Genomic DNA, 14,873 nt, shown 5'->3' on the forward strand with positions numbered 1-14,873 from the left:
TCACTCCACCACGCCCGTGAGTGTAATCACACAACAACATGGACTACCAAAACCGAGCGGGCTCCAAGTTCGGCGGCGGCGGTGTCGCCTCGCAGTCCGCCACCAACTCTGATCGTCGCGAGCGTCTACGCAAGCTCGCCCTCGAAACCATCGATCTCGACAAAGACCCGTACTTCTTCAAGAACCACGTCGGCAGCTTCGAGTGCCGCCTGTGCCTGACCGTGCACCAGAATGACGGCTCCTACCTCGCCCACACGCAAGGGCGCAAGCACCAGACGAATCTCGCCCGTCGTGCTGCCCGCGATGCGCAACTCGGTCGGAAGAAGGAGGAGGAGGCGTATACCGGGGCCAACGCGGTGCAGGTGAAGCGTAATGTAGTCAAGATTGGTCGCCCGGGGTACAAAATCACAAAGACACTCGATCCAGTTACGCGACAGCAAGGCTTACTCTTTCAACTTCAATACCCGGAAATCACCCAGAACGTCATCCCGCGTGTACGATTCATGAGCGCATACGAGCAGAAGGTGGAGGATCCGCCCGACAAATCATTCCAGTATCTTCTCGTTGCCGCCGAGCCATACGAGACTTGTGGGTTCAAGCTGCAGGCGAGGGAGGTAGATCGCAGAGAGGACAAGTTCTGGACGTGGTTTGATCAGGACAGCAAGGAGTTTTGGATTCAGGTCACTTTCAAGACGGAGAGGGAGGAGAGGTATAGTGGTGTGCCGGGTCTGGCGCCGAGTGGGCCAAGGGGTGGTTGAACAAAGAGAAGTGAAGCTGGACCAATTTGAGCTGGACGACCGCGCTGCCCTTCCACGAACAATATTGCGGTTGGGGGGCGATAGAGCTCGACGACGACGACTACAATGTTTAGTTCTGAGAGCAATGCGCCAAAGTATCATCAGAGGCATGGAAAGCGCGCACAACATGCAATGGAGGCGTCAGAAAGTCGTAGACATATGGCTACAGGATGTCAATTGCCAGGAATGCCATACGATCAACTCCGCGGGATACTCCTATGTGCACCTTATCGACTAGAACTAGTCCAGGAGGTATTCGCGCTGCAGGAGCTGCGAGAGAACACCGAATACAGATGGTGTCTCTTATGCTACATTCCATAGCTTGCTGCAGACAATCGTTGGAAACTGAGCACGTGATGAACATTACTCCTTCCTCCTCCTCGAAACAGATCGTTTAGAACTCGTATAATCGGAATACAATGCAATGCATGACACCTGCGTGTATGAAGTATTCGTATCGGCACCGTGACAAGGCTCGGTGAACGCGAAGGGGCTGTGGCGGAAATTCCAAACCTCCCCGGGCTTCTTGAAAGTCGACCTTTCCAACGCGACACCTCGCGTGCCACACGTGTTGACCAACTTCACATCACTTCTTGACCTTCTGGACACCGCCATCCCCTTCACCTCTAATTCAAGCCTCGATGGTATTTCCCTTGCTCTGACTCCACATCAACAACCATGCCGCCGCGAAAAAGCAACGTCTCGGTGGTGTCTAATGGGCCGGAGGAGGCAGCGGCGGAACCGACGCCTTCCAAAGGATCGAGAGACGGTGCGGGAATCGAGGTATGCTTCCTCTCTCACGCCGCGCAACCAGCCAAATGCCCTGTCGCTAAGACGGCCCACGTTCTAGGACCTGAGTCTGCCCAAGTCCATGATCAGCCGGCTGGCCAAAGGAGTTTTGCCGCCCAATACTCAGATACAAAGGGATGCGCTGTTTGCGCTGCACAAAAGCGCTACTGTTTTTGTCAGTTATCTTGCTTCAAAGTGAGTGCATACTCTCTCCTCTTGTACGATTGGGGCAGACAGGCTGATCTTCTTCACCACGCAGCGCAAATGAAAGTGCACAGGCGGGTGGGAAGAAAACCATCATGCCTGCTGACGTCCAGGCCGCTTTGAAGGACTGCGAATTAGAGGGTTTCCTGCCCCGGTTGCAGGCAGAGCTGACTAGTGAGTACTTCTACTTTCGTCAACATTTCCTCTGAAGGCGAGGCGTTCTAACGGCGGCTGTGCAGAATACGTGGAAATCCAAAGCGACAAGCGCAACACGTACCGGCGGAAGGTCAAGGAGGGCAAGGCTGCTACTACTACCGAGGAAGGCGAGGGAGGTGAGGCGCGGCCAGATGCTGGCGCGGGCGTGGATGATTCCGGCGCCACGTTTGCGAATGGGCATGCGGACGGCGATGCTGGGGAGGGGGATATAGACCGGCCGACGAAGAAGTTCAAGGCTGAGGATGGCACCGCTGTGAACCCGGATGGAGACGGGGGAGAAGATGATTCTATGGAGGACAGTCGAATGGAGAGAGAGGACTACGAGGACGAGGATGGGGATGGGGATGAGGCGGAGGAGGAGGAAGACGAGGAGGAAGAAGATGAAGATGAGGATGATGGCGGGGCGCAGCTTGCCGACGACGACCACGAAGAAGATGCCCCTTCTATCAGCCACATTCGTGATGAAGCGCTGGACGAGCGGGACAGCGACAGCGATTGAGTGATGACTTCATGGGGGGAGTAACAGGGGCGGATTTCATAGATGGTACGGGTACGTACGGCGGATGTACCATGAATTGGCAAGACTGCATACCAGTCCAAACTTATGAGAATGGTCAGGACGTGACACTGAGTTCACGTTAAACAGGTTCATGTGTTCAATGCCGGAGTCATATCGTCACGCTGTTACCCCCGGGGAGAATTCGGAGAAAAAGTGAGAGGAATATTGGCAACTAAAATTTCTTATCCCCGCAAAATCCGTCCAAACGGACGGCGAAAAAAATTTGCTATTGCCTGAGCCTTGCTGGCGCAATGGTAGCGCGCCAGACTTCTATTCAATTAGAGATCTGGAGGTTGTGGGTTCGAGTCCCGTATGTTGAACAACCTCCATCAATTCGCGCTACCTTTTCGTACTGACGTTTGTTCAGACGTAGGGTGCAACACGAACAGTGTTTCTTTTTCGCTCCCGTGTTCTCTTTTTGGTTCCGGTCGTCGTCGTTGTCGTCGACCCTTATTGGCGGAGGGTTGATTTTAGAACCTGTCTACAATTTCGAGCCTTCCCTCTAGTAAGCAACACCGCACTTCACCTTAGCGACAGCCGTATTCCCGCTCGGCGTCCTTCATTCGAAAGATGCCGTCCGCGCCGGTAAAGCGATCGGCCTTTTTGATGTACACTTCCTCCACAATCTCCCGTTTATTATCGATCATCATCACCATCAGAGAAGCGGCGTCGAATTGGACCCTCCAGCTCCGCCAGCACCAGCCTGTTACCTCTTCGGTCTCGTCATCGAAAATGGAGTCCTTGAGATGAACAATAACCGTCTTCGTTTCTACACCGTAGTCGTCCAAAACGACAAACACACCGCCCAAGACCCAGTTGAAGCGGCGCGACCGATCGTTGACAATGTCGCGTAACTGGTCGTTGGTAAAGTCCTCAAACACGTCGAAGTCGACCTTTACGACGAAGCTGTTGGCTTTCGTCTGATCCGCTTCTGCCACGCGGGCTGGGTTGAAGGGGTTGGTCACCGGGAATTCCTGGTCGGCCTCTTGCAATTGACGAACGAGCTGAATACCGTGTTACTAAGGCCAGGTCGGCGCTCTCGACGGGTCTGCTTACATCGGGTGACGTGTTCTGGGAGGTGATGAAGAGGAAGGATCTCGACATGTCGGTTGCCGTTCGCGGGAAGTATTGAGAGGTGGTGAGAGGAGTCGCGGATAAGAGAGATGGTACCGTAGAGACGGAGGCGAAAAGATGGTAAGAAAGGAAGAGAGGCGATGGAAGGGCGAGTGCAACGAATGAGCCACGCGCCAGAGAGGTGGGCGGCTAGATGTTATATATAGCTGGGCGGCACGGCAGGCGTAGATATAACATGAAACGGTACAACTCAACTTACCCGTTCGTACTGACGATTGATCAGACGTAGGGTGCTGTGCGCTGCGGCAGCCTTTTCTTTTTCGTTTCCTCATGGGTCTATCGCGTCGCGTTGTGGTCTCGTCCTCCCTCGTCGATGGAGCGTCAACTTCTTTCCTTTCCACTTTTCTGTACTTTTTGCTATCTGTTTCTGAACTCCTACCTAGGCTTTAATCGTGAAAGGATCTCTAATCTCCTCGCCCAAATCGAGCATGACATTCTTCGTCCTGGTGTACTCCAACAACGCCTCCGTCCCTCTCTCCTTGCCATAACCACTGTGATCAAACCCCCCGAATGGTGCCATTGCCGAAGAAGCCCGATAGGTGTTGATCCAGACTTGGCCAGCGTTGAGTTGTCGGCTGAGTAGATGGGCCTTTCGCACGTTGGTCGTCCACACCCCAGCTGCCAGGCCAAAAACAGTGCCGTTTGCAATTTGAATCGCTTCCTCGTCGCTATCAAACGGTATGATGGCCAGGACCGGTCCAAAGATCTCCTCTTGCGCTAGAGCACTGCTAGGGTCCACGTCCGTGAACACGGTTGGCGCGACGAATAGGCCTCCGATTTTGAGGCTTGCTTCTCGCCCGCCTGCAGCCAGCTTCCCTCCTTCCTGCACCGCCCTGTCGATGTGGCGATGGATGGACTCCCATTGTCCGGCATGGGCACATGGGCCCATATCCGTGGTCATGTCCTGGGGATCCCCGAAACGTATCGACTCAATCCTTGCCAGGATGGCTTTTGTGACCTTTTCGTAGACGGAGCGATGCACGAGTAGTCTCGAGCCAGCGATGCAAGTCTGGCCCGACGCCGCAAAGATCCCAGCAACACTTCCAGCCACCGCTCGATCGATTTCAGCATCGTCGAGAATGATGTTGGCCGACTTGCCGCCCAGCTCGAGCGTGACGGGGACGATGTTTTGTGCGCCTTGTTTAGCAATCTGGCGGCCAATGCCAACGCTGCCGGTGAAGCTGATGCGCTTGACCAGCGGGTGCGTGACGAGCGCCTCTCCGACGTCTGCCTTGCCAGCTACAACGTTGAATACGCCAGGCGGGAATCCGGCCTCGATGATTAGCCGGGCAAAGTACAATGTGCTCACCGACGTGAACTCGGACGGCTTGACGACGCACGTGTTCCCCGCCGCCAAGCACGGAGCCAGTTTGTTCGCCAGGATGGCGATCGGGCTGTTCCAAGGGGTGATGAGCGCACACACGCCAAACGGCTCGCGCAACGTGTAGTCAAACACCGTCAGGCTGTCGAGCGGCTTCACCTCGCCCACCAGCTTGTCCGCCATGCCGGCGAAGAAGCGATAGTTGCGCGCGGCAAACGACATCTGCGCGCGCGTCTCGCGCCGGATCTTGCCATTGTCCGACGTTTCGATGCGTGACAGCTCGTCGGCATGTTCGTCAATCACGTCCGCCAGGCGGTGCATCAGCGTGGCGCGATGCAGTCCCGAGGTCTGCGACCAGGTTTTGAACGCGGCTGCAGCAGCCTGAACTGCTTTGTCTACATCCTCGACTGAGGCTTGCGCGACTTTCGCCCACGGCTGCTGGGTGAAGGGGTTGACGGTGTCTTCGTTGCCGGCCCTGCCTGCTACGTCTTGGCCGTCGATGTGCAGCTTGTACTCTGCATGCTCTACTTTCTCCATGGCGCAAATACTTCAAGTGCTTCTCCAGGAAGAGACAACGATCAGTGTTTGTTCTTGTCCACTACTACTTTGGCAAATTAACAATTCACAAACTCGCCGGCCGTCATCGGAGCTGAAACTCGACGTGCATTTCCCGCGATTCAACGAGTTGTGAGAGCCATTCGAGCCCGGGATTTCGGGGCATGTTTCCCGCAACAGGCGATGGAGTTTATTTATGCGCTTGCGGCAGACATGCCGGTCCTTGGGAACGCAAGATTCTGCTTTGTGCATCTCGGAGTGAATGAGTTCGTTTCATGTCAAACTTGTCGGAAATACGTGAGAGCTATACTAAATAGCTTGTGAGATACGGAAGCGGACACTGGTATTCTTCTTCCAACCATCAGTTTGTCGTGGCTTTACAATCAACTTTTGCTGTCCTTGTTGGAGCAAACCCCTGACTGAAAAGGACGATCTTTGCACACGTCGAGGTCAGAATATGTCCACCAATTCAGTCGTCGTCATTGGACTCGGTGCAATGGGTGGCGCCATCGCTGTCCGTCTAAAGGAGCAAGGCGTGGACGTAACAGGCTACGATATCAATCCCGAGGCTCGAGAGCGCTTCCGGGCAGCTTCGGGGAAGGTTGCAGCGGATGTCGAGGTCGTCCGCACCGCCGATACGGTCATTACGAGCTTGCCAAACGACGACAATCTGTGCGCCTCGCTGAAGGAGGGCGGCGTGATAGAGCGACTGCAGCCGCATCAGACCTTCATCGAGATGAGCACAACACTTCCGCAGACAATGGTAGACGTAGCCGAGTCTCTGCGAAGCAAGGTCCGGGGAGTAGTCGACGCGCCCGTCAGCGGCGGGCCAAACGAAGCCAAAGCCGGCAAGCTGAGCATCCTCGTTGGCGTCGAGGGGAAGGATGGAGACGGCGAAGGAGATCTTGCGCCCGCGACCAGAGAACTCCTGTCCAACCTGGGCACTGTCCACATCATCGGCCGGCCGGGCAATGGCAAAGCGTTGAAGCTCGTCAACAATGCCATATCGCTAAGCAATACGGCACTCGCCATGGAGACTTTCCAGCTCGGCACGGCACTGGGCTTGGATCGCGAAACGATGTTCAAAGTCATCAGCACATCAGGAGGATCATCGACCATGTTCAAAAAGCGCATTCCATATGTGCTGGACAACGACTACTCCGCCCGATTTTCTGTCTCTCTCGCAGAAAAGGACACGCGATTGGCATTGCAGACGGCTGGGAAACTGCACTTCCCAACCCCTCTGCTGGCAAATGTGCATCAGCGGTATGAGGCTGCCATGGCACAAGGCTTGGGGAATGAAGATATTGTAGCACTCATCAAGCTTTATGTGCGAGAGTGACATTGAAACGGTGTATGTGCATCGGCAACAACTTGCCCTTTCCGGCCTTGAACTTGCTTTCCTGCTCACTCGAGATGTTCGAAATCTATCACGATCTAGAACTACCCCTAAGACGCATCGACACCCGTGAACGTACGCAGTTCCGCAATGGTGAGGTGGAAAGTGGCGTGACATGCCGAACGAGGTGCCCTTTGATGAAAGGGCATGCTTGCTGGAGATAACAAGAGGCAGGTCGGTGCCTTTGAGGCGAATATGCCAGCGTCTTCGCAAAGATTGTTCGCTCGATGTCACAATCTCCAGAGGACTTTGCGAGGATATCATTCGATAGCATCGAAACATCCTTCAGCTTCGATTATCAAAGCCAGCCAAATCACCGAGCTGCGCCAGGTCTAAATCCGTTTGCCACGCCGGATCGACACCAAAAGAAGTATCGCCATTGCATAGTAACTCGTTGAATGGATCAGGGGGAAGCGAGTAGCTTCCGAAATCGGGCAGTAGAGCATCCTCCCACTCACCGCCCAACGTATCCGCTTCCATGCCCACAAAGCCATCACTGCTCCCTGTATCCAGACTTGAGGACTCCGTCGGATGAGTGGCAGCCTCCAACATCTTCTCATACAAGCGTTGCAGGATGCGAAAAGCCGAGCCGGCCAAGTCGTTACTAGCCCGCAGCACCTTCAGCCTCTCCAAAGCCCCCTCAACGTTCTCTTTTGTGGCTGCAAAGTCCCCCATAAACTCCTCCGGAAAGCGAACGTGCACGGCGACAATCAGCACCGTGGCATCGAATGTCGCGAAGACCCACCCGAACGCTTTGTGCTGCAGAGGCTCCGTCCGGTCGAAGAGCCGGGCTTGCGATTCGAGGATCTGCGTTGCCGCGTAGACTGCTGTGGCGCGACTGCGCGCGGATGCGAAGATGAAGGGTCGGTGGAGGGAGAAGAGGACAAAGTACATGTTGGTTGTCATGATTTCCAAGGCCGCGGGGAGCCAGGCGGGTTCACAATCGCGAGATCTCTGGGGTCGGGCCCATTCGGGCAGGTTGGAGAGGTTGGCGAGGAGACGGTCGTGGATATTGTCGACGAGTAGGCGGGAATCGTCGATCTTCTCCAAGTCGTGGATCTCTTGCAGGTATCTGTAGGCAGTGTGGTAGCCGCACAGAATCACGTCTCTAGGTTGGGGTGGCCGGGGTGCATCGGCGCTGCAGTCCCATGGCGTTGGGGATGGCACATCGTCGGGGTTTAATCTCGTCGACATTGGCCTTCCAAGGACAATGCCCATATGTGCATCCCAAAGGTGGAGCATCAGCCACACCTTCCGGCCCAGGTCGTGGTGTGCGGTTTCGGTCCTCCACGATATGCGCTGCTGCGGCTCCAGCTTGTGAAGACCAAGCTCTTGGGCTTCGCGAATGGCAGTTCCTAGGGTATGCCACGCCTCCGTGACTGCGCCAGTGGTTTTCTCAAAGCAGCATCGCATGAGTGTTGCCTGCACTATCGTCAGGCTGAGCTCGCTTTTCTTAAACGACGACGCAATGCGCATTCCTGCGTCACTGTATTCTGCCGCCCGGTCGGAGAGCTCCATGTCGGCTGCATACTTCAAGTCATTAAGACACTCGTCATGTCGCTGAGGTTGAAACAGCAGAGCTTGTGCTAGAACCTGGAATAAGAGGGCAGGAAAAGCCTTGAGGCTAGTCGGGAGGCCTTCTGGCGCCAGCGTCAGCTGTTTGTGCGACAGAGCGCTCCATTGGGATAATTGGGCGGTAAAGGTGGCCTCGTCCACAATGTCGTAGTGCCAGGCGACATTTTGGAAGAAGGCTTGTACTAGAAAGTCGACGTGCCGATGGGCTGGAAGTTCTCGAATGGTGCTTGCGTACTTATTCGTGGTAGAATCATGGCGGGTGCGCGATTCATGATATACACCCGTGGACGCTCCTAGGCCGCGGATGATTCCCGGCGTTCCCTTGGTGTCGTTGGCATAGCCTAGCACTCTGGACTCGTCGTCCTCGGCGCTCGTAGCCGTGGAAGTGGTGTCTACATGGGATTGCGTGAGGTCATCCGCTGCTTGTCGGTCCGGGTGGGCAGGAAGGAAAGCGATGCGCTCTCGCTCTAGTTCGTAGACACATGCACTCTGTTCTCCTTAGCAAATGACAGGTTCTGCAAGAAGCCAACATACTCTTTTGCCTCGCCTCATGCAGCGAGTACACGGCTGGCGACGATCGCACTACAACATTAGCCTTGTTCGCGCTGCGGGCCTGTATACGGCTAAAAGGTACCTTTTCTTTCCGCCGATGGCATTCTCTACATGAAACCATGGGGCGCTTTCGCCTTGTAGAGGGCGCAAAGCCATCATTGCTAGCTGACATCGGGATTGCAGGGAGAGAAGCTCGAGTCGAGGTCTTGAACGTACAAGTGTGGAATGAATGTAGATGTGTGAGGAGGTTGAAGTTGCCCTGCAGGTTGAACTCATGTGCGGGGGCAGTTTCACGAACCTACGGGAATTTGCGGCCGCGAGTGAGATCTTTATTTGCATCAGGGGTTGGGACTAGAAGTTGAACGTTTTAATGACAAAGAAGCATTATATTATTGAGCATTAGATGTCGGTGTGAGATACGCTGCTTGGACGATACGTTGCGGCGCCTGCAAGGCTGTCCTTGTGAATGCGGCCTTTCACACAAGACCCAATCGTTTGACCTCCTCCCAAGTGTCCTCCACGGTCTGCCGGAATGGGGTGAATGTCAGATTCAACACCCCTTCGGCATTGCTTCGATCAAGACCAAAGTGTTTGGCCCTGTCACAGTGTGCCCCTTCCTCTCCCAATCCCTCTTCACCCCTCGCCCTCAGCTCCCCAAGGCCATCTTCCAAGTAATCCACCCCTCCACACAGTAAATATCTCTCGCTAATATTCTTCTCTAATGCCAGAGCTCTCACATGCGCCTTTGCCACGTCTCTGACGTCCACCCAAGCTGGCAGCCCCGGCGTTGCGACCTTTGGCTTGAACGCTGGATTCCGGCCCTGCAACCCCACGACCAAGTCCTTCAAACTAGTGTTCAACCCCTCTACTCCCTTGTCCGTGTGGACCTCGTGATAGGGCGGACCGTAGATCATAGGCGGACACAACGTGACAAGGTCCCAGGAGATCTCGCCCTTGGCTTTGGCCTCTTCCCACATGTCCCAGGCCGCGCGCTCGGCAAACGTCTTGCTGGCGAAGTACCCAAAGAATCCATTCTCAGCGGCCTGGTCGCGCGTGACTGGATTCCAGTCGGTTGTTGTGTACATGTACCCGGGCCGCGTGCCTTTGGACATGTCCATGACGGCGGCAAAGCTGCTCAAGATGGTCATTTTCCTCAGCGTCTTGCTTGCGAGTGCGCTTCGGACGACATTGCGAGTCCCATTGACGGCGGGCTCGACGAGGCCTCTGATCGGGTCGTCCGTCGATGTGAAAAAAGGGGAGGCAACGTGGCAGATGAAGTCGACTCCTTGAGCAGCTTCGTCGAGGGCGGCTGAGGCTTGGATGTCGGGGACGGCGATGAAGGTGAGGTCTTGGTCGCGGCAAGCTTGCGGGTATTTCAACTGGAAGAAAGTGCTTTTCGACAGGGATCGGACAGTTCCACGCACGCGGTAATTCGCCTTCAAGAGCTGATCAAGGACGTGAGCACCGACGAAGCCATTCAGGCCCGTTAGGAGAACGAGAGGCTTGGTTTCATCAGACATTGCAGCAATCGAATCTAGACTTCGATAAGTCGCAGGGTCTTGTATTCTTTGCATTGGAGGAGTCGTATGTTCTTCTTCTCATGTACTGGTTCAGCCGTTTATATAATTGCAGGCAACGAGGTACATCCGATCGCAGGTCGGCGTTACTTGACGGAATGAGGCGGTGTTGGCCATGACCGCACAAGCGGCCGCCGTGGACGAACCGGAGATAAAGTATACCAACGGAGGAGAGAAGGTATCATGCCGCGTATTCGGAATGTGCAGTGCCATGGCTCACAACACGCAAACTTTGGCGGTGATGTTGGACATGATGGCGCTTTCGGCTTCGGCGACGATCCTGGCGTCGGAGATGTTTTTGGCGACAGCTTTCGGCGACGACTTTCGGCGACGACTTTCGGCGACGACTTTCGGCGACGACTTTCGGCGACGACTTTCGGCGATGATTTTACTGATCGATTCAGAACCGATGTTGTTACTGTTCGAATGGCCCCAGTGCTTTATAAATTCAATCACCTATGCTGCTTCCGTTGCGCTGTTTTGAAACGGTACACGAAAGTTCCTCTTCCTTGGAAACTTCTCTCTACACACATCAACGACTCGCACTCTATCATGCCGTCCCATGGCCAGTACACCACCGAGAGGGTCAAGTACGCATCTCACGGCGAGACGGTGGCCGGTATGCTTTTCAAACCGACCAATGTTTCCAACCCGCCAGGCGTCGTCATAACCGGGCCTTACTCGTTCGTCAAAGAACAAGCCCCATTCCAGTACGGCACTCGCCTTGCCGATGAAGGCTTCGCGGCACTCATCTTCGACCCGCGCACCGTCGGCGAGAGTACTGGAGAGCCGCGTCGTCTCGAGAATCCGAAGATGAAGAATGAGGATGCTCGAGCCGGGCTCGACTATCTCATCTCCCGGGGCGATATCGACGCCAACAAATTGTTCCTCGCGGGAATCTGCCAGGGAGGACCAGAGTCTCTGGACATTGCCTCCTACGATGATCGGGTCGTAGGGGTGGCATCCGTCTCGGGCTACTTCCGGGATCACGAAACGGACATCTACATGATCTGCGCTGGCTGCGTCAACTGGAAGCCGGGAGATGATATCGGCGCGATGAAAATGCCAACTCCAGAGCAAGGCGAGGCATTGTACCAAGCAAGGCTGGAGCGAGCCAAAAAGGCACGCGAGGAGTTTGAGGCTACCGGAAAAGTTCAATACAAACCACTGGTTGATCCACAGGCAGCTGATCCAACGACTGGATCTCTGGCAGGACTACCGGGTCCGGTGGTGTGGTCATGGTATGGCCCGTGGACGCTGAAAGGGTTCGACAACCGCTACGCGGTGATGAGTGACCTGGATCACTTTGGGTACACAACGGTGCCCGGCGTTGCCAAACTCACCAAGCCGGCTCTGGTGATCCACGGCGACAACTGCATGAACCCGGCTGCGGCGAAAAGACATTTCGAATCGATTCCGACGAAGCGGAAGAAGTTGGTCTGGAACAATGACGTTTCGCACTTCCAGCATTATGATCAGGCGGATTGTGTGGATCGGAATGTGGGTGAGATTGCGGCTTGGTTTGCATCTTGTATGTAGATCGGGTCTTTTGTAAACTGATCGAAGAGGATGAAGGCCTTGCCTTGCTCTGACGTCGAAATTGGTGAAGAGAAGAAAGTGCAATGATGTCAAAGTGTGGGTGATCACGGCTTTATCATATATCCTGTTTACCGCCGGCCCGGCCCCGGGCAAGTCTTTCTTGACCGGCACCTTCGCATCGAAGACACTCTGCTAAGATTCTCGTAAACGTGTTGCTGGAAAGGTATTTGCTCGGGATCCCCGGATCTTCGAACGGCCTCCGTCTCGGGCTTTAAGTTATTGGCGTCCCCGGGAGCCCGTAATGCTCCGACATCTTTAGAGATGGCAACCGCAGGCATGCCAGATTCTTGATAAAATGGCACCTCGCCGCGGCTTGCATATCTGTCATCTGGCACACTCGTCGCTCAATCTATCACAAAGCATAAGCTGAAAACTTCCCATCGAAGATGACCACACTTTCCGAGGTCGTGTCTCAAGCCATAGAGCTACAATCTCAACCCCTTACCGACGGCCTCACGTTTGGCGAAAGCCCTCGATTCCACAATGGCAAGCTCTACGTCAGCGACATGATGGGCCGGAAGATATACACGATTGACCCCCGTACCGGTAGCAAAGAAGTCGTGGTCGGAGTCGAGCAATGCCCGAACGGAATGGCCTTCCTCTCGGATGGGTCTCTCATTTATTCGTCCATGTTCGACGGCAAACTATACCGATTGGCCGATGGCGTGTCCGAGCTCTACGTGGACTTGGCTTCTGTTCTGGCCGGTTATCCTGGGGACATGGTGATTGATCAGAACGACAGGGTCTACGTCGACGATGTTGGTTCCCGCGTGCTGCACGGAGAGCCCATGAGCCCTGGTCGAGTGATCATTGTCGAGCGTGATCGATCGATCCGGACGACGCTGGAAGGGACTGCATTCGCGAACGGAGTCGCTATTGACAGCTCGCAGCGACGACTCTACCTTTCTGCGAGTGGAGCACGGACAGTGAGTGTATACGATATCGACCAAGGGGGAGATCCGCAGCACGGAGAGGTCATTCTGGACCTGGGTAAGTTTCCGGATGCGAAGGAGTTCACGATGTGTGATGGTCTGTGCATTGATGCCGAAGATGCCCTGTGGCTGAGTCTGCTGGAGTCCGAGATGTTTGTCCGACGAGACCGAAGTGGACGCTTCACTCACGTTGTTCATACTGACGGTCACGCCGTTGCTTGTGCGCTGGGAGGGGAAGACGGGAAGACGCTCTACATGCTTACGAATACCAGTCCGAAAGAAAGGAGCCTTTTTGAGGCGATGGCAAATCGGGAGACGCGTTGCACGATAACAACCGCACGGGTCAGTGTTGGTCGGGGTAAAGGACGGCCATGAGATAGAGATCATCTGCCTCCAAGGCTGTCTTGAATTTAGATGTCTATAGTGTTTCCTTGGTCTTCTTTATTTAATCGACAGCCGCTTGACATTCTCTGCCAGATTTGATCATGACTCGTGGATGTACGACACGGCTGCAGGCCAAGGTCTTGTACGACCGTGTTTGCCACGCTCAATCAAGAGAGATGCGGGATTGACGCAAGCGATAGATGGATGTACATCTCGGCGCACTTTAACCGAGCCCGCAAACATCTGGTGACCAGTCGTATGAATGGTGGCGGTAGAGCTCGAGTAGCTTGGCAGCCATCACATGCAAGAAGCTCGATTGTCACGGGCTATGCTGCTTTCGACCCTTGCAACGGAGGGAGATCGACAGACAGACGGGGGGATCGGTGGGGGATTGCGGGGAGTCCAGCCGCGTGGCAAAGCATGGAATGATAACAGGGGACGGAAGGAATTGGACGTCAGCGATTGTGATAGAGGCGTGAGGCTGGCAGAACGAAGTAAGCTGATGTTGGACGAGTCATCTATTTCGACCACAGCCCGGTTCGGCTTCGCACAAAGAAAACCTTTGCCATCGAAGCAACTTGCGGACGGAGAGGGGTCCGACGTAATGCGGAAATGAGAAAGCAAGGTCCAAGCTGCTACGGCCGGTTTTCGGAGACTTGCATACGAGACGATACGAGGTTGAAGGTCTCGCACCAGGGAATTGTCCAATGAGTGGCATTGTCCTCACTTCTCGCGCATGTACTGCGCCGTGAAACATGCGCGCACGCGGGCATAAGGCCGGGTTGACGGCGGATGGTCCGATATGACTCTGACTTCCCTATCGGAGGCTTGCGCGCACGGACAGCGGATGGAATCGCGATTTCTCCAAGTGAACTGCTGAGCGAGAAAAACGGGGAAGCTGTCAGATGGAGTAAGTCGGTCGATGAGTCCATGACATTTGTCCGTCGATCAGCCCGGGGCAAGGTGATCTTCGATCAGAAGGGCTGTCCATGGACGACACTCCTCACGAAGCTGTTGAACGTTGAGCAAAGATGCAAGTATTTGACTCGATCCATGCCTCGTATATGCGACACTCGTGATTCAATCGAAAGAAGAAGGAGCACCTTCTTCATTTATACCCATCACCTCGCACCTTCCGCATTTTCAATACGAGCTAGCGCGGCCGGGGCGGGCAGATCCATGCACGTCATCAGAAAGTTTGGGCGCGGGCCGAGCAGTCGGTGGAGACGGCGCGGCGGTGGATGACGGACGGCCGTAGCAAGCCGGCGGGTCGTCGTCTG

General features: G+C 55.0%; 8 protein-coding genes and 1 pseudogene across 9 annotated transcripts; 6 read left to right on the forward strand and 3 right to left on the reverse strand.

Moving 5' to 3' along the window:
- Positions 1–3: 3 nt before the first annotated feature.
- On the forward strand, positions 4–1,213 carry BDY17DRAFT_292363 (putative splicing factor 3a subunit 2). The gene has a single exon (XM_033732809.1). It carries the CDS (start codon positions 39–41, stop codon positions 756–758), a length of 720 nt encoding a protein of 239 aa, XP_033593504.1. The 5' UTR covers positions 4–38; the 3' UTR covers positions 759–1,213.
- A 122-nt stretch (positions 1,214–1,335) lies between these two features.
- Positions 1,336–2,661, forward strand: BDY17DRAFT_89303 (histone-fold-containing protein). The gene is made up of 4 exons (XM_033738810.1): positions 1,336–1,580; positions 1,648–1,781; positions 1,846–1,964; positions 2,030–2,661. Exons 1-4 carry the CDS (start codon positions 1,476–1,478, stop codon positions 2,503–2,505), a joined length of 834 nt encoding a protein of 277 aa, XP_033593505.1. The 5' UTR covers positions 1,336–1,475; the 3' UTR covers positions 2,506–2,661.
- A 141-nt stretch (positions 2,662–2,802) lies between these two features.
- BDY17DRAFT_t6 lies at positions 2,803–2,885 on the forward strand (annotated as a pseudogene). Its single transcript has one exon. The product of its transcript is annotated as a tRNA-OTHER (tRNA).
- A 207-nt stretch (positions 2,886–3,092) lies between these two features.
- Positions 3,093–3,669, reverse strand: BDY17DRAFT_321686 (uncharacterized protein; the record flags this gene model as incomplete). The annotated part of the gene is made up of 2 exons (XM_033736671.1): positions 3,093–3,569; positions 3,622–3,669. The coding sequence occupies 2 exons, from the start codon at positions 3,667–3,669 to the stop codon at positions 3,093–3,095; spliced, it is 525 nt and encodes a 174-aa protein (XP_033593506.1).
- Positions 3,670–3,924: 255 nt separating this feature from the next.
- BDY17DRAFT_292377 (aldehyde dehydrogenase domain-containing protein) lies at positions 3,925–5,272 on the reverse strand. Its single transcript, XM_033732810.1, has one exon. The coding sequence runs from the start codon at positions 5,240–5,242 to the stop codon at positions 4,079–4,081; it is 1,164 nt and encodes a 387-aa protein (XP_033593507.1). The 5' UTR covers positions 5,243–5,272; the 3' UTR covers positions 3,925–4,078.
- Positions 5,273–5,762: 490 nt separating this feature from the next.
- On the forward strand, positions 5,763–7,132 carry BDY17DRAFT_89347 (3-hydroxyisobutyrate dehydrogenase). The gene is made up of 2 exons (XM_033738811.1): positions 5,763–6,929; positions 7,017–7,132. Exon 1 carries the CDS (start codon positions 6,033–6,035, stop codon positions 6,915–6,917), a length of 885 nt encoding a protein of 294 aa, XP_033593508.1. The 5' UTR covers positions 5,763–6,032; the 3' UTR covers positions 6,918–6,929; positions 7,017–7,132.
- Positions 7,133–7,259: 127 nt separating this feature from the next.
- BDY17DRAFT_321689 (uncharacterized protein) lies at positions 7,260–10,621 on the reverse strand (the record flags this gene model as incomplete). The annotated part of the gene is made up of 2 exons (XM_033736672.1): positions 7,260–9,038; positions 9,839–10,621. 2 exons carry the CDS (start codon positions 10,619–10,621, stop codon positions 7,260–7,262), a joined length of 2,562 nt encoding a protein of 853 aa, XP_033593509.1.
- Positions 10,622–11,230: 609 nt separating this feature from the next.
- BDY17DRAFT_321690 (Alpha/Beta hydrolase protein) lies at positions 11,231–12,217 on the forward strand (the record flags this gene model as incomplete). The annotated part of the gene is made up of 1 exon (XM_033736673.1): positions 11,231–12,217. One exon carries the CDS (start codon positions 11,231–11,233, stop codon positions 12,215–12,217), a length of 987 nt encoding a protein of 328 aa, XP_033593510.1.
- Positions 12,218–12,663: 446 nt separating this feature from the next.
- BDY17DRAFT_308288 (uncharacterized protein) lies at positions 12,664–13,584 on the forward strand (the record flags this gene model as incomplete). The annotated part of the gene is made up of 1 exon (XM_033735193.1): positions 12,664–13,584. The coding sequence occupies one exon, from the start codon at positions 12,664–12,666 to the stop codon at positions 13,582–13,584; it is 921 nt and encodes a 306-aa protein (XP_033593511.1).
- Between the last annotated feature and the right edge of the window lie 1,289 nt (positions 13,585–14,873).

Source organism: Neohortaea acidophila (assembly GCF_010093505.1).
Source record: "Neohortaea acidophila strain CBS 113389 unplaced genomic scaffold BDY17scaffold_2, whole genome shotgun sequence".
NCBI classification, from domain to species: domain Eukaryota; kingdom Fungi; phylum Ascomycota; class Dothideomycetes; order Mycosphaerellales; family Teratosphaeriaceae; genus Neohortaea; species Neohortaea acidophila.